Raw genomic sequence first — 21,177 nt, forward strand, 5'->3', positions numbered from 1 at the left:
TCTTAGTCCTCTAGGCAGTGCTGCTAGCTGCTTCTCTGGTCCCATTAGTAATTCCTCTTTCTGAGTCCTCTAGACAGTGCTGCTAGCTGCTATTCTGGTCCTGGTGGTAATTCCTCATTCTGTCTTTCAGATAGTGCTGATAGCTGCTACTCTGGTTCCGTCATTAATTCCTCATTCTTAGTCCTCTAGCCAGTGCTGCAGCTGCTTCTTTGGTCTCATTTGTAATTCCTCACTCTAAGTCCCCTAGGCAGTGCTGCAGTTGTGTCACTGTTCCCAGTGGTAATTCCTCATTCTCAGTCTTCAACGTAGTGCTGCCAGCTGCTTCTACGGTCCTGTCGCTAATTCCTCATTCTAAGTCTTTCAGACAGTGCTGCTTGTGGCTTCTCTAGTCCCATTGGTAAATCCTCCATTCTAAGTTCTATAGGCAGTGCTACAGCGGTGTCTCTGTTCCCAGCAGTGATAGTTCCTTATTCTAGGTCCTCTAGGCAGTGCTGCAGCCGCATCTTTGGTCCAATAAGTAATTCCTCATTCTTAGTCCTCTAGACAGTGTTGCTAGCTGCTTCTCTGGTCCCAGTGGCAATTCCTTTTTCTTACTCCTCTAAACAGTTCTGCAGCTGCTTCTTCTCTAGTCCCTCTGTAATTCCTCATTCTAAGTTCTCTCGTCAGTGCTGCAGTTGTGTCTCTGGTCCCAGTGATAATGCCTCCTTCTAAGTCCTCTAGACAGTGCTGCTAGCTGCTTTTCTGGTCCCAGTTGTAATTCCTCATTCTAAGTCCTCTAGGCAGTGCTGCTAGCTGCTACTCTCGTCCCATTGGAAATTCCACATTCTAAGTCCTTTAGGCTACTCTGGTCCCGTCTGTAATTCCTCATTCTAAGTCTTCCAGACAATGCTGCTACTTGATACTCTGGTTATGTCGCAAATTCCCACATTTTAAGTCCTCTAAGCAGTCCTCATCCATAGTACTCTACACAGTTCTGCAGCTGCTTCTTTGCAGGGCCGGACTGGGAACGAAAACCGGCCCTGGCAAAGTGCTCGCCCTCCCCCCACCCCCCTTCCCCGGGGGCGGGGGGGGGGGGCGAGCACTTTGCTGGGGCCGGTTTTCGGCCGATTTTGTTACAGGGCTGATTTTGCAGCAAAACAGTCCTGTAACAAAAACGGCCCCCAGGGGCCCAAAACCGGCCCCCACCCTTGCGGTGCACCGGGGGATTGCCCGGTGCCCGCAACGGCCAGTCCGGGCCTGCTTCTTTGGTCCCGTCAGTAACTCCTCCATTCTAAATCCTCTAGGCAGTGCTGCAGTTGTGTCTCTGTTCTTGTTGGTAATTCCTCCTGCTAAATCCTCTAGACAGTGCTGCTAGCTGCTTCTCTGGTCCCAGTGGTAATTTCTCATTCTATGCCCTCTAGCCAGTGCTGCTAGCTGCTTCTCTGGTCCTGTTGATAATTCCTCATTCTTAGTCCTCTAGACAGTGCTCCTAGCTGTTGTCTGGTCCTGTCAGTAACTCCCCCATTCTAAATCCTCTAGACAGTGCTGCTAGCTGCTCCTCTGGTCCTGTTGGTAATTCCTCATTCTGAGTCCTCTAGCCAGTGCTCCTAGCTGCTTCTCTGGTCCCGTCACTAACTCTCCCATTCTAAATCCTCTAGGCAGTGCTGCAGCTGTGTCTCTGGTCTTGTTTGTAATTCCTCCTTCTAAGTCTCTAGACAGTGCTGCTAGCTACTTCTATGGTCCCTGTGGTAATTCCTCATTCTATGCCCTCTAGCCAGTGCTGCTAGTGGGTTCTCTGGTCCTGTTGATAATTCCTCATTCTAAATCCTCTAGTCAGTGCTCCTAGCTGCTTCTCTGGTCCAGTCAGTAACTCCCTGATTCTAAATCCTCTAGGCAGTGCTGCAGCTGTGTCTCTATTTTTGTTGGTAATTCCTCCTTCTAAGTCCTCTAGACAGTGCTGATAGCTGCTTCTCTGGTCTCAGCGGTAATTCTTCATTCTAAGACTTCAAGGCAGTGCTGCAGCTCTATATTAGGTCCTGTCAGTAATTCCTCCTTCTTAAATCCTCTAGACAATGCTGCTAGCTGCTTCACTTGTCCCATCAGTAATTCATCATTCTAAGTCTTCTACACAGTGCTGCAAGCTGTTTCTAAGATCTAACTGGTAATTCCTCATTCTAAGTCCCCTAGAAAGTGCTGCATCTGCTTTTCTGATCCCAGTGGTAATTCCTTATTCTAAGAGCTCTAGGCAGTGTTGCAGCTTTGCCTCTGCTCGTACTCCACTATACTCAAAACCAAAACACATAGATAAAAGACGTTGTCATTTACAACACCAATACCTCTAACTCTGACTAATGCAAGACCTATTGCATTGTAAATGCTTGTTATTTCAGTGCTTTCAAAAGAGCAATTAGGTAATAAAACGTGTCAGGGCTTGAGATAAGCCCTAGAGGTTGTGGCACTGCGGGTAAAGTCTGCCATTGCTCACAGTCCAGACCAAGCTGCCAGCAGACGCTGTGCCATCAGATCACGGTGCAACCACCTGTCCCACCACGCACGTCTGACGGCGGTCTGTCGTGCCGTCCCCCGGCACGGAGGCAACGGAGTAGAGGTGCTGCATATGGGCGCAGGTCTGTGTTGTGGGCAAAGGTGTGTTACCCTTTATGAGTGTGACTCGATTGTTTGTCGTTGTTTCCAATCAAGTAACTCAAACTGATGGTGCCCCCCTGCAGAATGTGACGATGGGGCCTGAGTCTACCATATCTCACAGATATTCATTGACCTGAGGCTGAGTGGCGGCCCCTTGAAGTGTTGTGGCCCCTGAGCTGCAGGGGCTGCAGGGACCTGATTGTTGCGTCCCCTGCATATGTCTCCTTTATCTCTGTCCCTCTGACGGTCTGACCCTGTACCTCCTCTATTGTGTCTGCCTGCCCCCACCTCGCCGCCAAGACCTGGAACACCCTCTTCATCCACCTACGGCAGACCCAAGACCTGCTGACCTTCAGAAAACTCATCAAGACCTGGCTTTTCGAGCAGTAGCACCATTCCCCACCCCAGCGCCTTGAGACCCTCACAGGTGAGTAGTGTGCTTTACAAATGATATGATTGATTGATTGGTTCTCCATGTCTCTGTCGCCCCTCGTTGGACTGGCCTGTATCTCTTTGCCCCCTTGTTTATCTCCAGGCCTGTTTTTGTTTCACCGTAGCTGCCTCATCTCCGTCTCAATGTCTGTCCTCTTTCGCTCCTGTATCGGTCTTCTCCTGTGTCTGTCTGTCTGCCCTGCATGTGTTTCATGTTGCATGCTTCAATCCTGCCTCCATGTGTATCTGCTTTTGTATCCAGTGGGGCTTGAACAATTTTCAGAGTGGGAGTGCTGCCATCAATGTTACATCACCCAAATCATAGGTATTGTGAAGAATCCAATAGTTACACTAAGACGAAGTATAATATGTTATGTTATGTCAATTTGTATTGTATGCAAATCACTGAACAAGCATTAGGCCAACCCGCTCCATCCAATCCTGGCCTTGTTCTCATGCAGCATGAGAGCCGTGCCAGGATTGGTTAGGGGGTTCTTCATTCCACAGTCTTCGGAAGGGGCAGCGAGGAAAACGCGGAGCCCGCGGATAAGTACAATTTAGTTTTATTTAATTAATATAATGTGGAATGCATGTACTGTTTGTTTTATTTTGAGGGCTTTTGAGGGAGTTTTTTTTAATATGGCTTTTGTAGGGAGGGAAAATGTGTTTTTGGTATTTTGGAGGTGGTGGGGCACTTCGCTCGCCCCACCACTTTGAAAGGTCTCCAACCACTCCTGGAAAACATAGCCTGGCATCTGACCTCTGCGCCTGTCTGGACTTGTGTCTGTTTGCCTATATCTATGTCTGTCTGACCCCATATCTGGCTGCCCTGTGTCTGTCTTCCCCATGGCTATCTGCCTCTTCACCCATCAGAAAATGCTGACCGACCCAGAATCTGTCAGCTCAGATCCCCCCACCCCCTAGAGTCCTAATAGAGTGTATGCCACAAAATGTATAACTCCTTTTGTCACTCATTTCTCCACGCCCCTTTGTCCTGTGCTGACTCTGTGTTTGTGTTGAGGCAGGGGCGTACCTTCGGGGGTGGGGGGGGTGTTTGAGGTGTTACACCCCATTGAAAAATGTTTTCTGTAGTAAATAGTTGGGTACAAGTCCTTTTAGTCGGGTATGGTGAGGTGTCTGTCGGATTTCACCTGACATTTTCACATACACACAGACAAAAACACACACACTCTCGCTCTCTTGTCTCTGTTTTAACGGTCTTAAAAATGTTGGTTAGTTTGAAAAATACTGGCCCTCATTTATGAGGCTGTGCGTCACATTTACTCTGCCGTGTGTCACTTTTTGTGACGCACCAGTGGCGTAAAAAATGCGCCTTGTTGCACCACATTTACGACTCATCTAGGTAGATGCGTCACTTTGTAAACCCCTGCGCCACATTATACCTGCGCCAGGTATAATGTATGCAAGAGGGGGCGTTGTGACGCAAGAAAGAGGCATGGAAGTGACGCAGTGAAATCTATAAGATTTCACTGCGCCATTTCTAGGACACAAATGCGTCAATTAGACTGACGCAGGCCCTTTCACATGGGTACATTGCTGGAGTTGCGTCACTTTTGTGACACACTCCAGCAATGCGTCACTTTTGCGCCATACACATACATCAGAAATACTGACGTATCTGTAACTCCTTGCGCCATGATGCGTCATACTGTAAATATGATGCATCATTGGTGTTGCAAGGAGGGTGCAGTGAAAAGTGACGCATCACTGTTTTCACTCAGCGATGCGTAATTTTTCATAAATGAGGCCACTGTGTTTTAAGTACTCTTAACACACTGCCCCTTAAGCACACCCTCACGCCCTCTCTTCTCGTATGGTGTATTTTCACAAGGTGTCTGCCTCCCTGGACGGTGAGTGTGTGTTGTAGCTGGGCGTGTCAGTTGCCTGCAATTGCACAGGGCGAGCCCAAGTTGTGAAAGGAGAGGGCGGGTTTCTTGCGGCAGTCTCAATGTCCAAGGATCCGCTCTTGTGATACCAGGAGTAGTAAGGCCTCGTTAACGCCCTTGTCACCAGCTGAGCACAGAGTGAAACTTTGTTCCTATGTGTGAGACTCTGTTAAAGCATACATAGCTGGGAAGTCGGGCAGAAATGCAACTGCCTTCCAAGGTGTGATACAGGGCTTTAAGTGGGATGAAAAAAACAAGGGGGTCTTTCAAAGGGGTTTCGTTGCGATGCAGTGCACGCAATAAAATTATTTATTTATTTATATGTTTACTTACCTGTAATCCTCCATAATCAATAGATTACTACCCCCCACCCTATCCTTCCCCACGTCACAGCCCGGCAGTTACTCCCACCACCAACCGCTACTGGGGTGAGGGCAAAAATGGAGAACCCGACAGGTACCCGTCTCAGTACCTGCTTTTTAGAACTGCCGGTAATGATCACAGGCAGGACCCGGCCCACTTAAAGCCATGGTGTGAGACGTTATGAAATAGGTCTCCAAAAATGCGAAACTCTATTAGACTTTATAGGACCATTGTGTTTGACTGTACTGTGAGAATCCATTAAAGCATGTGTAGTCGCTCAGCGCAGAAGTGAAACGACCTTCCAAGACGTCACGCTACGAAAACACTTCTTCCAAAAATGTGAGAATCTATTAGACTCTGTAGGACAATCGAATCCTACAGGTTCATAGATTGGAATGTAATTAAAATACATGAAATTCCTCAATCCCTGTATAAAAACTGTCTCTCATTTCGAACTTGTGATGTTGCCAGTCACCCATCACGAAGAAATAAAATAACGTCAAAACTCAACTGTTATAACTTTGTTGTAGTTGAGTTCCTCAGGATCAGCAGATGAGGGTAAAGGCAGGTCAGGTCACGGTGAATAATTAAGCCAGCGGCTTAAAGAAAAATGAAATCTTGCTATTCTTTCTTATGCAATTTTTATGGCTCGCCTGCAAGCAGCGCGCATGCGCTGTCGCTGGTGATAATCTAATGTTCCTAAAACAATAAATAAATAAAGAGCGGGTTTTAGCCTGCCCATTACTTACCATTGGGTAGCTTCTTCTTCACTCTTATTTCCTTGCTTCTCATTGGTACGCTTGTGCAGACTTCACTTCCTCTTCATTTGTACATCTCTTCGATGGAGCATGGACCAAGTACTGATTAATATCTTTATTGATGTCCGTCCGCTCCTCATACTCAGATGAAGGTATTTTTTTGTTGTTTTTTTCTGTCGTTTTGCTTCCTTTTTCGTTGTTTGTTGGAGTGGTTTGACATTCAGGGAAATGCAAAAATGCTCCGGATTGCATTTTCATACACAGATAATCAAAAATGTGCATCTTTTCACATGGAGCTGCCGAACAAAAGCAGATCCGAGAAGTGTAACTTTGAATGGTGTACGGAAAGTGAAGTCGTATCGCACCATCAAAAGTTGACTATTGCTTTATGTGCAGTTAACATGCCACAGTAACAGTACCATTGAATGTGTTGTGTTACATTTCACATGAAACGTTTCTGATGATTTTTATTTATTTATTTAAGTTTTATATAGCGCTGGCTTCACCCAAGGGTATCAGAGCGCTTTACATTGTAGGTATGATAGTCAAAAGAATACAGGACAAATGTATCAAAAAGAAAAAGCAATCAAGTAAAGTACATAAGAATAATTAGTGTTGTAACCTTACTGCGCGCAGTGGTGTTCCAAACCAATCTTCCAACCACATACTCTCTTCACGATGTATCGTTTACCCATGTAAAACAAGTGCTTCAATACCCCTAGAGTGGGTAGTAAGCGCTATGTCACAGTAAATGCAAAACATATCATTCAATCAAGAACGCCTGGATTGACTGCTGAGCAGTACAGTCTGACACTATATTTTGTAAGCGCTGTTTGACTTTTTCGAGCCTTTCGATTGAACACGCCATCGCTTCATCTGAAGAGCCTGTTGGCTCATTATGCCATCTGGGAAAATAATTTTCAGTTGTTTAAATAAAAAGCATTAAAAGCCTGGCAAGTTCACTATGTTCAAACACTAATACTATGTCATTATCATCAAACTCAATGGTATTCTTTTATCGGCAGCTGAAGGATGAAAGGCTGATATGACTCTGCCGAAACGTTAAACTGGGCCTGGTATTCGCACACAGGTCTCTAGCCTCCACCATTTTAGTGATTTGAACCGTGTGGAGTGGACCACGTGCGCTTAAGGCCAATGTTCGCCAAAGTCTGCCTCTGACATCTTAGAAGAAGAGTTTGGGGATGTGAAAGGCTGTATATTGTCCCTGTGTGGCACAGGGCTAGCGAGGGAAGCCAGGAGACTGTTGTGCGCATGCGCTGCAGATGCCAAGAGCAGAGGGACTTCACAATTTGTCTCTTTGTTCTTTGTTTGAATGAATCACGGTATATACCTTAGACCTTAGTATGTAAAACCAACATAAAAATCTTTACACAATAAACGCAATTTAAAACTACATAGAATATCATCCACTATACAAGAATAGACGTTCAAAACCTTCCTAAGGCACATGCTATGTCTAAAAATTACATGTTTAACAAGAGTCAGATTGTCACCCTTCAGAGCTGAATATTATACTTAATATAAATCAGTTTTAAAATGAAACGTTCAACATCTAAAAAATGTAAACACTCAAAAAGCAGAAATACATAAAAATTATCATACCATGAACCACATTACAGTTACCCTCCATGTTCAATAGCCCTTGGAATTTACTATGATTTAAATGCAAAACATTAAAAATAACCCGGAAACTTCAGCAGCAACTGACGAAGAAGAGGGTGAGGTAAGGAAGACACATAAGGAGCTTTGATGTAATTGCCAGGGTTCAAACATGTAGCAAGCCGACCTCTTCGTTTCCAAGTAAAGTAAATCCGTAAGCCTTGATTCCCTGTATAAAATGTATTGAAGTCTTTTTTCGGAAGGGGCGGAGACTCCACAACATTATAATTACCAATATTTAACTTTCTCATTACTCCACTGGGTAGCCCAAGCAATTTGTTTAGACATTTGTCTTCACACTTATCCCACATTGACGATGAGCTTAGGCATAAAACGTCAAAACACTGAGGAGACACCATTGTTCTATATACAGTAAACTCTAGCGGGGGGGGACGAGGGACCACCAAAAGCTTTCTTAAATGTGGACAGCCCCCAGTCATAGATACAGTCTTGACATCCCCATTTCATGATGCAACACCCAATTCAATTTATCTGAAAATGTAATCTAAAAGTACTTACGTGGGGAAGCCACTTCTACAGGTTTTTGCCCCAAGACCCACATGTAAGATTTGGCTTTCTTTCCAAATTGGACAATTTTCATGTTATCCATATTTATGGTCAACTCATTGGAAGTATAATATTTACTGAACAACTCAAACATTCTTTGGAGCCCCGCCTGTGTTAGGTCAAAAATTGCAAGATAATCAGCATACTGGTGGCAAGATATATATCTCCCCCTCCCCCATTTTAGGGGGGAACGTCTTGGCTTCCATTAGGACTTGTGGCCAGTCAGCAAGATAGAAGGCAAAAAATGTAGGGGTCAACACGTACCCCATCTCAACCCATTCTCTAAGGTGATTTTCCTTGGCAAAGACCCACAGAAATCTAGTTCTGCTTTCTCCCAGTTCTCATTGTGTAAATCTTGAAGAATTCCTTCCCCAAGAGGTATTCTGGGATGCCCATGTCAGTCAATTTGCACCATATAATTAGTTGATTTACTAAGTCAAAAGCCAAGCGAGAATCCACAAAGTAAGAAATAAGGTACCAGTGGTTTCCATCGCCTTCTGACCGATTGCCCATAAGCTGAAGCAATGGTCAATCGTAGAGTGGTCTGGTTTAAAACCACCTTGTTCGGTTGGAATCAGGTTATAACACTCAATCCATTCCTTCACATGCTGTAAAATAGCCTTTGAGTATATTTTCTCTAAAACCCATTAAACTTATCAAACAAAAGCTGTTGGGTCTGCTGGCTCATTTTTCTTGTGGACTGATTTGATTACCGCCCCTTCCAGCTAACTGGGAACAGTCCTAAATTAGTTATTTAAATAAACACTTTAGAGAAAAAGTGGGCCCACCAGCTAACATCAGATTTGATTAAAAGTACAGGTAAGTTATCTGGACCGGCTGCTCTAGTCAACTTAAGGGAGGATGTTATTTTAGTCAAGGGATTTAGCCTTAGTAGATTTAAAAAGCTATCCTCTAGGGAAACCCAGAGGCATCTGCTTAGATGATCAGGAGAACTATATAAACTAGTTAAGTGAGAGATACAAACCTCCTCCGGAACGTCACAATTTGTCTCTAATAAGGTATAAGTTAACAGAATCATATGTGTTGTGCAGACGGGCACAGAGTAGCACCTTCTGAAGTGCCACCTTTCAGTTGCCTCAGACCCAGGCGCTGTATCACTAAGAGCAGCATGGAAAGTAAAACCACTGAAAAATCCAGAAGACGCCCATTTGATAGAATGGCGAGGACACAAAGCACGTGCATACCATGCCAGGAGCACGTCATTCTGCAGTGTCGCATATAAAGCAAACATTGGCAAAGCCAATAGGTCTCACTTATGTGACATCTATTGGCTTTGTCAATTTTTTTGCTATGTTGTACAGCAGTGCAGCTGCTGTGCAACATAGCTGAAAGTAAAAAATAAAGTGCTATGAGGCATATGATGTGGTCAATGCTGGCTGTGTCATAGTTTAAACAAAAACAACTTTTAGCCATGCTGTACAACAGCTACACTGCTGTAGAACATGTAAACAAAATTGACAAAGCAAATAAATCGAGCATAGGTAAGACCTATTGGCTTTGCCAATGCTTGTTCCAGCTTACAGTGACAAGGAGAAAGGAGATATTTCTGGCATTTTGTTAATTTTTTCCACTTCTTAGGTAATTATTGAAAAGTTCGAATCTTTCCGTATGTTTCTACATCTCCTGATCTACTGCATTTTGTTTGAAGAAACTGACTTGTAATAAACTTATTCTAATATCTTTTTGCAACAAATGTCTAACAACTTTTTTTAATGTGTTTAATTTTGCACTAGAGACTGTATTTTGATTCTTCATATTTGCAAGCACGCTGTCTCGTTTATATGAAAGAACTATGTCCAAAGGATTAAAGTGGTTTGTGCGAAATGTGATGGTGTGACTATTTAATGAATGGGATAAAGTACCCCCTGCCAGATATGATGAGGATACTGCAAGTCACCTCGGAGTTCCATAACCGTATAAAAGAACTCAGCCTTTGGCTTTGTTCCTCAATATGATCATGGAACACTTTAGTGATTTTAATGTACGCCAGGGGGTACTTCATCTCATGTATCATTTAATAGATTGGAATATGACTATCTTCTAAAGTGTGAGAACCTATTAAAGTATGCATAGACACACAGTGCAGTGGTGAAATGACCTTTCAAGTTGTGAGACGTTATGAAAACCCATGCTTAGCAGAAATAAAGCAGCCTTCTAAAATGTGAAACTCTATAGGGCCTTTGGCTTAGGTGTCCTAACTTTACTACAACTAAAGTGAGAAAAATCCTAACTTTAAGACTTTCGGTATTCACAGAAGGCATTTAGGAGTCCTAAATTTAGGAGTCCTAATTTTACTACTCCTAAACTGAGAAAAATCCTAACTTTAAGACTTTCGGTATTCACAGAAGGCATTTAGGAGTCCTAAAGTTAGGAGTCCTAATTTTACTACTCCTAAACTGAGAACAATCCTAACTTTAAGACTTTCGGTATTCACAGAAGGCATTTAGGAGTCCTAAAGTTAGGACTCCTAACTTATGTGAATACCGAAACGAGTAAGTGCCTTCTGTGAATACCAAAATGAGTAAGTGCCTTCTGTGAATACCAAAATGGTAGTAAGTTTAGGATTTTGTCTTAAGTTAGTTCTGTGAATCGGGCCCTTAGAGTCTGACTGAAATGTGACTATTTTCCAAGGTGTGAGACTCCATTATGTATTCAGTGCAGAAGTTAAACTGTCTTCCAAAGTATGAGGCCCTTAAAACCTGAGCTTGGAAGGAGTGATGCTTCTAAAATGTAAGGATCCTTTAAACTAATAGTACATTGACAATGGCAGGGATGCAGCTGCCTTCCAAGTGCGAGGCCACATTAATGCCTGAAAGAACATAGTGATTGGCCAAGAGTGAGACTCCACTAAAGTTAATGGGACCTTTGATAACAGTGGGGAGTTAGGGTGCCATTAAATCTTGCTTATGCTGTATGGAAAGTATGTGTGAGGTACAGAGGCACTGCGAAGAGGTATGGGGTAAGGACATGCGTGTGTATCTTACTGAGAGCGTATGGTGTACACGTGCCTTGCTGTGCGCGTGTCACCGGAGCAGAAGGAGCTGTCAGTCATTCATATGGTTAATTCCCATCTAATCTGCCATAACATTGCTTTCATTGCAAATGTAATATAAACTCTAATAGCCCCAGCATTAAGTCATTATGCCACAACCCTAAAGATCACAGGTTCTATACTGAGCTAGAACACTGACCTAAGATTTTTAAAAAGATAATAACACATTTTATTTGGTTTTCCTGATGCAATATGGGCCATAACTCTACAAGTACCTGTCGGAAACAAGATGAACCAGGAGTACCATAGTATTTAAAGAATTGTAACTCCTGCAGGAACTGCAGGTAAAACAATACAAACACAGTGCAGACAATCCTAGATCCCAGTGACTGCGTAAAAGTTACATATGAGCTAAGGCAGACAGTCACATGATGCGGAATGAAACGTGTAACAAATATTGGTATGAGCGGGAAGTTCTATCAGGGGTCTAAAGATGGGAGGGGGAAGGTCAATCCCTCGCTATGTCGCCCAACGAGTCCATATCTTTCTATGCTTCTGGGGGCATCCACGGGCCAGAAACACCGCAATCTCTGCACCCATACACCTGTCTAGTTCAGCCTTCCATTTCCCATAGTCGGAGGGGAGACCCCTTCCACAGTTTGGCTATGTCGCGTTTGGTAATGGTAAGAGCCAACAAAAAGTAAATGCTGTTTGTATTTTTTACCCCGATCCCGTCAGTGCTGTGTAAAAGGAAAAGTCTCGGATCTAGCGGGAGCTCCCATGAAAGTATGTCACTAAGTCAAGAAGCCACCCTCCTTCTGAACGGTGAACGGCTGCAACACCGAACAGCTCCAGATCATGTGTAAAAATGTACCCTCTTCGCTCTCACATCTCAAACAGGTAGGGGACTGAATTACCCCCATTTTCCAAAGTCAGAATTGGGTGTAATAGGCCCGGTGTATGTACTTGAATTGAATGAGGCGGTAGGGTGTAGACACCGCGGCACTCCGGGGGCTGGCTTTGGCTTCGGCCCAGTCATCATCTGTCAAATCAGAGATATCGTCTTGTCATGCTCTCCTAGCTTTATCAAGTGATGTTTGTGTGTGTGTTGTCAGTGTTTGATATATTTGCCTGATTTTATAGAGCCCATGGTCTCCCACCAGTAGGCGGCCCTCAAGTGGATGGAATTCAGGTAGGGTTTCTAGAGCACAAATCAGGGGGTCCAGTGCATGACGTAGTTGAAGATATTTATAGAATTGTGCCTTATGCAAGTGAAATTCCTCTTGCAACTGTGAAAGGATTTCAATGTAGTGCCCGGCAACACATCTCCTAACGTAGATATTCCCACCAAGTCCCATTGACGAAATCCCTGCAAGGCCGCCACTGGGCATAAGTATGTGCCTGGCCACAAAGGGGTTGTTTGGGTCAGGGTCCCGTGCTACCCCATTTGCCTCACCTTGTACCGCCAGAGCTGAATCACAGTCCTACTCGCAGGGGGTAGTACATTGAGATTCATAGAGCTATATAGGAACTGAAGAAGGGGAACCCCCTCCATTTCCGCATGCTCTAGCGCAAAATCCGGGCCCGTTGGGGAATTATACCACTATTCATTAATAATTAGGAGGGGAGATGCGGCGCAGTATGCATACACGTCCGCTGCTGCGACCCCCCCCATAGTACGTGGATTGTGCGCATGTATGGAGTGTCACTCGGATCGCTTCCCCATTCCACAGGAATTTATTGTGACTTAAGATTTTGTTATGAATTCGAGGATGAAATACTGAATGCTTAATTAAACTATTAGAGGTTGAATAGTCTATTTTTGGTATAACTGCATGAATAGGTGATGTTATATTCAGCTATAACCTAAGATAACTGAGGGAATAAAACAAAACGAAGAACCACTGACTTATTTTAACTCACTAGAAGTCGAGCAATGTATTCATTTTATGCTGAGCATAACTGAATGATTATCTAGAGTCACAGTCTCTTAATCTACCCTAAAGACTGAGGACAAGGATTCATAACTTAGAATATTTTGTACTGGATAGCAATCTGCAATTTATTTAATGTGAAAGTTAGCAAGTTTTTGTTGAGTAACATTCCACATTTAATTTAATTTGAAAGTTGAAAGTGCATCAAGAAACATTTATTAATAAAGTATATACTTCATGTGGTAATAAAACAAGATCTTTCGTTCTGAAGAATATTTTGGCCTGTTTAATCTGCAGTTTTTACATATTAATTTGAATACACATCTTATTAGAAATCTGGGTTAAACTATCCAGTAAGTCACTGTTCTGCAATGCTACAAATCACAGGCTCTATACTAAGCTATAGCAAAGTAAACATTTGTTACTATAATATATTTTATACAAATGCAATGTTGAAAACATTCATTTAAAAAAAAATGTGTATAACAAGGGAATTGTTTTACTCGAATAGAGGCAAAGAGATTGGTTTAAAATTACATTTCCCATGAATCAAAAGTATTTCCCCTTGCGGGTCTGACCGCTCCCTTTCAAACTACAGTTTCTATAAGTTTAGGATATTTCTTGCTCTGAGTCTGACCACATGGAAAAAACAGGCAGGAAGATCTTAGAAGAGTATAAATAGTCTTATAAAGTGGCTGCTTTCTTTTGCCATGGTCTAAGAATGAGGAACTGCTGTTGCTAACTATGAAGGTAATAAGGACTTTCTGGTTCTATTTTTAGACTAATTAGATGGACCTTTGCCATTAAAAGATAATCGAGTTTTTTTATTCTGTCCTTTTAGATTGATTATCATGGAACTAACCACAAAGTTTGGTCAGTAAGAACTAATTTTCCAGGATATTCACAATGATCCTCTATTGTGAATTCAGGGTAAGCTAATGTGGCTAGTTGGTAACTTTTTCCACATAGACTGACATGTTTCAACAATGTTAGAACCTCATTTTGCTGATTTAATATTTTAGAAAATGTATATGTTCATGGGCTAAAAAAGGAGATACCTGTGAATTTACATAAAGTGGGTGAGTCAGTCTATGTGGAAAAAAATGATCAACTAGCCACATTAGTTTACCCTGACTTGACTAGTGCCAATATGCTAAATGATTAGGTTTTGAGTGAAACATTAGTTTGGATATCAAAATGAAAATGCATCTAACATACTATTGTTGGCATTCACGCATTTAGGTACTATATTAAAATATCAAATCTTATTAATCCTAGTTAGACTTGACCATACAGAAATAAATGAACTGTCAATTGATGAATTTAAATACGTTGGTTATTTTGCACCGGTTTTTTTTCCTTCTGAATAGGACTAATCCCCTGACCGCAGAACATTTCAATAATAGCATGTTTGTTTCAAAGAAAAGCCTCATAACTTACGAAGTACCACTATCTCCTCTACGTCATGTTATAACGAATAATGAAAATTAGTGCTTTACAACATGTATCATTACCGAAATGTAACTAGATTGATAATATTTAATGATATTAAATATCACAATCTCTATTTTCTGGTAAATACTGAGAGACAGCCTTAGTTTTGTTTTTGTTACATTGAAAGATTTTATATTTATGTGCGTAGGGGGCATTTTTTCATTGATGTTTTTTATCATTATTTACAGCCCTGATGAAGCGAATTCTTCAGCGAAACATGTCTTGGCTGCTTTTGTAAAGGGATCTGAGTCCACTTACAAATTGATGAAATTATGATGCAATTTGAAGAATTTTAACTTGAAATTACCAATAAAACAAACGACTTTCAGATGTGAGGTGATCCTTTCTAAGAGAATGATAATGGATCAACAAATAATATTTAGTGAATTAACTTTAATTTACTACGGACCCAATATCTAATTATCTCTAATACTAGAGGTCTTGCCATGTCACCAGGGTGTTTCTCCTTTACCTGCTACCAAGGACCTTTAGCTGATCAAAAAATAAATCCCTCTACTTTCTTTTCTCTGTTCTTGGATTTCCTCAAGAATGTTTATGATACTCTAAACCACTTCTGTTTCTGTATTTTCTTCACAAAGAATTGTTCTTTGCACTAAGGAGGTGTGTGTGTTCTTTCATTTGGGTCCCCTCATATACTCTCCTAGTAGCATTCTTGCTTTCCCCAGAATTCTCTCTATTCTCACCACACTTCTCCACAACACTCATCTTTACTGACACAATCTCCCTGATCTCTTTGAGAATCCTCTGTGCTCCCCACAAAATTCCAGTCTCCCCATACCCACTAAATCTTCTCTCTGCACCAGAATCCTCCAAGGTCATCGCCAGTAAGCCGCCATGCTGCTTCACTACCTACAGCTCCTGGTACTGCTTGGGGCAGCTGGGCTCTCAGTGGTCTTCTGGCAGCACTCTCTGAGTTGGCAATCAACCGCACAGCAGTGCCTGGCCAAGGTGGGAGGACTGGAGAAGCACATGAGCACCTCACAGATGCAGGTGCAGAAGCTGGAGCGCCGAGTGGCCGAAGAGACGGTTCGTGCGGACGACATGCAGCACCGCCTGTCGAACGAGGGAGCTCAGCTTGTTGCAGCCCAGGAACAGCTTGACAGGGTCCGAACTTCACTCAATGCCTGTATTGCTGAGAAGGTGGGTGACTGTGCCGGTGGGGGGACTGCTCTTTTGTTTCACTGAGACTATGTGGGCTGGGGCCACACTCGCGGCTTGTTCAATCGATAATCCGATTAACAGATCACTGCACTGCTTCCCTTGTAAAAATCGAAAAAAAATAAAAAATACTTTATTTCCAAGAAATAAATTCTTACAGAAATATTGCACATTACCCAATTCATGAGTAAAAAAAACGAATGTCATAAAATGAATAGTGCGCAGCACTCATTCGGATCAATTTGACCGACACATGACTTCGCTAATAGCCGGATAAACGCTTAAAATTTCCAGCACTAAAAGACAGCAGGTGGTTGACAACCCAAAGTCCCACATATATTAAGAACGCATTACAAAGACAAAGGATGCAGAACTGACCATTAATTTGCAGCTTATTTCGTTTTGGTACAACATTGTAAAGTGCAGTGTGCATAGCAGCTTATCACAATCACGTGGGTTCTCTTAATCAATCTTGTTAACAGGTCGAATTTCCCTTCTCACGCTAGGCCTTGCCAGATCATCCTCTTGATGCAAACAGAACGCAGTTAGATCTTCGAAACAGTCCAGCACATATTAAAAACTTTTTAAAAGAAAGATAATAAACAAATATTCAACAGCTTGCAACAAATTACTTGTTAGGTCAAAACACCACTCTGCCAGCTGTAACTGCGAGCCAACCTTTATCTTAGGACACTAAGAAGAACAAAGCCTATCCTGAGATGTTATCATTTTTTGCAGGTATTGGCCGGTGGCTGTGGCTACATCCTGGTATCTAAGATCACACAGCAATTTTAAGCCCACTTCTCTCGGCTGTATTCCATACTTTTTGAATACAGGTCGGAGAATCTTTTTCCTTGCCTCAAGGAAGAGTAAGGATTCCATCAATAGGTGGATCCCTGAATATTTCCTACCCCACTTAAAGGGGCATTGGTCATGGCACTTGTCTACTTTGGTTTTTACCCATGACATTCACCAACCCGGGTCAATTCCTACCCTCAGCCGCAGAATTTCATTCCGTAAAGACTTATCATGAATTGCATAGAGATACGGGAAGAAATCCATGCTCTCCTGCTGCACAGCTAAAAAGGGGCTAAATGAACTCTTAACTTTGAGATACTCGTATTCTAGGCCTAGAGCAAAATGGACAATCTCTTTGTGCAAGTCCAGGGGTCTTAGAGATTTTAGGGAGACCTATAGAATCCTCAAAACCGACACTGCATTTATGACCGTATATGCAACATCAAAATTTTTGTTGTCCATGCGGTTTACTAGGTGTGCTATACTAAAAAAAGGCACTCCACACTAATTATCTTCCCTGGGCATTTGATGTAAAAAATGGGGAGGTCCCCCTTTTGTCACTGCAACTTGTTACAGCACCTATGGGACTTGTTATAGCACTTTCGAGATATTTATTCTTGCACATCCCTTTTTTAACCCTTTTTAACTTGGAAATTTCGTATGGTGATCCTATGATGTATTTTAACGTTTTTTATAACCATGTATAAATAGCACTGTATGTAATATGCCTTTTTATGGTTTCTAACCGAAATAAAAGTGTTTGACTGACTGACTGACTGACTGACTTTGAGATACTGAAGGTCCTCTTTCCAACTAGTATCAATAGCGCGTCGTCTGAAGGTGCTATTTATATGACTAACTTGAGCTACTGTCCCCCCCTCAGTGCACAAATCAGGAACTTCCAGGCACTCTAACTTTTCTATCACAAGGTTCCTCCTTGTCTGGAAGGTTGCCAGTACCTCTGGTAAAATTAGCACTGACAGTTTCTCCTCAGGGACCCCATTTTAAATCCAGGAATAGAAGTGTCTGCCCTCGCACTCCAGGATACTGTTCTCAACTCCCTTCTGATGGCTTGTACCATAGCATTTTTCGGTAAACCTAGGAGCCATTTCAATGAATTACCTTCTAAGCCATCCCAAGCAACCCGTCTATCCATTGCCAACACCTCTGCACCATAAAGAGCCTGAGGTATTAATTTGCCTTGTATCACTCTACCTGGTGTCTCAAAGGTATAGCTATCAAATTTGCGGTAAAAACTTCTTCAGGCCGTTCACTTCACTGAAAGTACAACAGATAAAAGGTGTCTCACACAAGTAATTTAAATGTTATTGATAAACCCACTGAACACATGGAAACGTCACACATAAGCATACTGAAAACTTGGCAGCTATGCAAGTATAAACCATCCCCTTGCCCTAATATAACTGGTGGTGATGCCCACTGGCAACCATCGGCTCAAATGAAGTACTGGACCATTGAGCCCACTATCTGGTTAGAGGTACAAACTCTTGATGGAGATGCCCATGCAGGGTGAGCTTGGCTCCTTGAGTCAGTCTCCAGGCAGATCTTCAATCAGCTGGGCCTTGTGCGGGTCATCCAGGCATCCTATGCAGTTCCTACCCAGCACTGCAGTTCAGCTGCATGTCTCATGCAGGTCACAGCAGCACTGGATACGAGAAATCCAGGATTGTCCATGCCCAAGAGAGAGAAGCCACCAGCAAAGATTCAGCTTTTTCCATTACTTCTGCCCAACATTGATATGCACACAGTTTCTCCTCAATGTTCAGATGATTTACAAGTTATTGACAAGAGATAGACAGTAATTATCGATTTTTAGAGGCACAGGGAGGAGGCCATGCTGGGAATAGTGCCAAAAAACTGGATGTAAAGTTTTTTTTTCAAAATGTCTGTTTATGATTAGGCATAAAAAGGCCGAAACCTGTCGGTGGTCACTTGTGCCCCCTTCTGCAGGGCGCCTGGCAGTTCGGAATGGACTGTTCCCATGAGGAGAAGGGTCTGTTTGGCTTTGTATGAGGCAAGCTTCTGTCTAGAGTGGCACAGCAGGCAAAAAACAATGGGTTGACAAGCTGTCCTGAGTGATTGCCAGTTGTTTAGATTTCAAAGCATTGCTCCCACCAGCTTTTGTATGTTTGATGCACACTCAAAATACTCCTGGCCTGGTCAATTGGACCACAAATTCTTTTCCTTAAAAGGAACGCCTTAGTACAGTTGACTATCAACACTGTGTTGTATAATTTTGTAAAACAGTATGTTTTTTCCCTTAGATGAAACTCAAGCAACAGAAACAGCAGGAGATAAATCAAATCAGGAATGTAAAAGGTGAGATCATAATGTTAGCCTTTATGCAGATTGTGTGAGAGGGAAGCTAGACAGCCACTCTTTTACTGTACTTTTTCTGTGCATCAAAAGAAGCTTGCACTGCTCCTGTCCTTACTATGCTGTGTGTGATGGACGCTTGTACTAAAACTGCTGGCGGCTGTCTATACCTTACCTTTTTAGTGTGTAAGGAAATCTTATACTACTGTTACTTATACTGTACTTGTTATGCGTGTGTGGTTGAGAATCTTGCACCGCAGCTGTTTTTGTAAATTCTGTGTGTGAGAGAAGCTTGCAGTTCTGCTGTTTGCTGTAACTGCCGTATGTGTATATGAGGAAAGCGTGCACAGTTGATGCCTATACTGCACCTTGTATGTATATGTGATTGAAGCTTGGGTTGAAACTGTTCTGTGAGTGAAGCTTGCACTGCTCCTGTTAGCATTATATTGCCCATGTGTACTGGGACGATTTTTCTGCAGCTGCCTCTTTTATTATTGTTCTGTGTGTGGAGGAAGCTTGCACCGGTTCTGTCCATACTGTAGCTGCTTCCTGTGCAAGAAACTCTTGGACTACATTTGCCTATACTATACTAGTTCCGTGAGAGTCGGAGAGAAACCTGCACAGCAGCTTTTCGCTGTAACTGGTGTGTGAGAGAAGCTTGCAGTTCTGCTGTAACTGCTGTATGTGTGGGGAAGCATCCATTACAGCGCAGTCATTACATTGCACTGATATTACAACGCAGCTGCCTCTACATCGTATGCCATTACAGCGCATGCCATTACAACACATATCACTACAATGCATGCCATTACAACACATGCCATTACAACGCATTATAAGGTAAGTAATGGAGATATTTTATTTTTAGGGTTGGTATGGCTTCTGGAGTAGATGGGAATAGTAATTTTTACCCCTACACTATCCAACACTTACCCTACTGTTGCACTCACTAGAGTGGGAATAGTAATTTTTACCCCTACACTATCCAACACTTTGCCCTACTGTTGCACTCACTGGAATGGGAATAGTAATTTGTACCCCTACGCTATCCAACCATTTCTCTACTGTTGCACTCTCTGGAGTGGGAATAGTAATTTTTACCCCTAAGCTATCCAACACTTACCCTTCTGTTGCCCTAAAAGTATTATGCCTTGTAATCGTATGCGTTGTAAAGTAATGCGTTGTAATGGTAGTTGTTAAAAATGCGTTGTAATGGCATGCTGGTAGTTGCGATTTAAAAACCGCGTTGTAAAAGCATACGTTGTAATTGTTTGCGTCGTAACATCATATATTCGTATGTGTGTGTGGAAAGCTTGCACAGCCGAAGCCTATGTTGCACCTCTTATGTGTATGTGATGGAAGCCAAGGCTGTACCTGTTGTGTGAGTGAAGCTTGCATTACTGCTCAGTGAAGTAAGTAAAATGATGGGGTGTTCCTGCAGGTTGTGAAGAGGGGCCCTAAAGTCTCCCATATCACAGAAATATTAATTGGCCTTGGTGGGATAGGGCCACCCCTGCTGGGTTGGGGGTCGCTGAGCAGTTAGGTCCCCCTATATCAGCTCTGGGTGTGACAGAAGTCACAGATTGTTATTTCTGTATGGGAAGCTTGCACCACAGCTGCCTTCACTGCTTCAGTTTTGTGTGTCTGAGACACTCTGGCACAACTGTTGTTTGCTGTAACCGCTGTGTGTGTGAGAAGTTTGCAGGTCTGCTGTTTGATGTAACTGTTGTATGTGTGTAAGGGAAGCTTGCAAAACTGATGTCCATGCCATTGTACTACAGCTGCCTTGACTGTATCAGTCGTGTGTGTCTGAGAGACTCCAGCACAACTACTGTTTTCTGTAACTTATGTGTGTGAGGGAAGCTTGCAGATCTGCTGTTTGATGTAACTGCAGTATGTGTGCATGGGAAGCTTGTGAAGCTGTCGTCCATGCCGTTGTACTACAGCTGCCTTGACTGTATCAGTCGTGTGTGTCTGAGAGACTCCAGCACAACTACTGTTTTCTGTACCTTATGTGTGTGAGGGAAGCTTGCAGATCTGCTGTTTGATGTAACTGCAGTATGTGTGCATGGGAAGCTTGTGAAGCTGTC

At 42.8% G+C, this 21,177-nt stretch overlaps 1 protein-coding gene across 4 annotated transcripts in view; it reads left to right on the forward strand.

The window, feature by feature from the left end:
- The first annotated feature begins 2,458 nt into the window (after positions 1-2,458).
- LOC144799653 (uncharacterized) overlaps positions 2,459-21,177 on the forward strand; it is a 72,107-nt gene continuing 53,388 nt past the window's right edge. Inside the window, exons 1-3 of one of the 4 annotated variants that reach the window (XM_078671103.1) lie at positions 2,459-3,052; positions 14,962-15,934; positions 19,036-19,090. In XM_078671103.1, the coding sequence (XP_078527229.1) occupies positions 15,629-15,934; positions 19,036-19,090 (361 nt within the window). In that variant the 5' untranslated portion in view covers positions 2,459-3,052; positions 14,962-15,628. Of the gene's footprint in view, positions 3,053-12,083; positions 12,246-14,961; positions 15,935-19,035; positions 19,091-21,177 lie in introns of those variants that run through there. The other 3 variants (XM_078671104.1, XM_078671106.1, XM_078671105.1) reach the window with 3 other exon arrangements.

The sequence above is a fragment of the Lissotriton helveticus genome, chromosome 12, assembly GCF_964261635.1.
Source record: "Lissotriton helveticus chromosome 12, aLisHel1.1, whole genome shotgun sequence".
In the NCBI taxonomy this organism is placed as follows: Eukaryota; Metazoa; Chordata; class Amphibia; order Caudata; family Salamandridae; genus Lissotriton; species Lissotriton helveticus.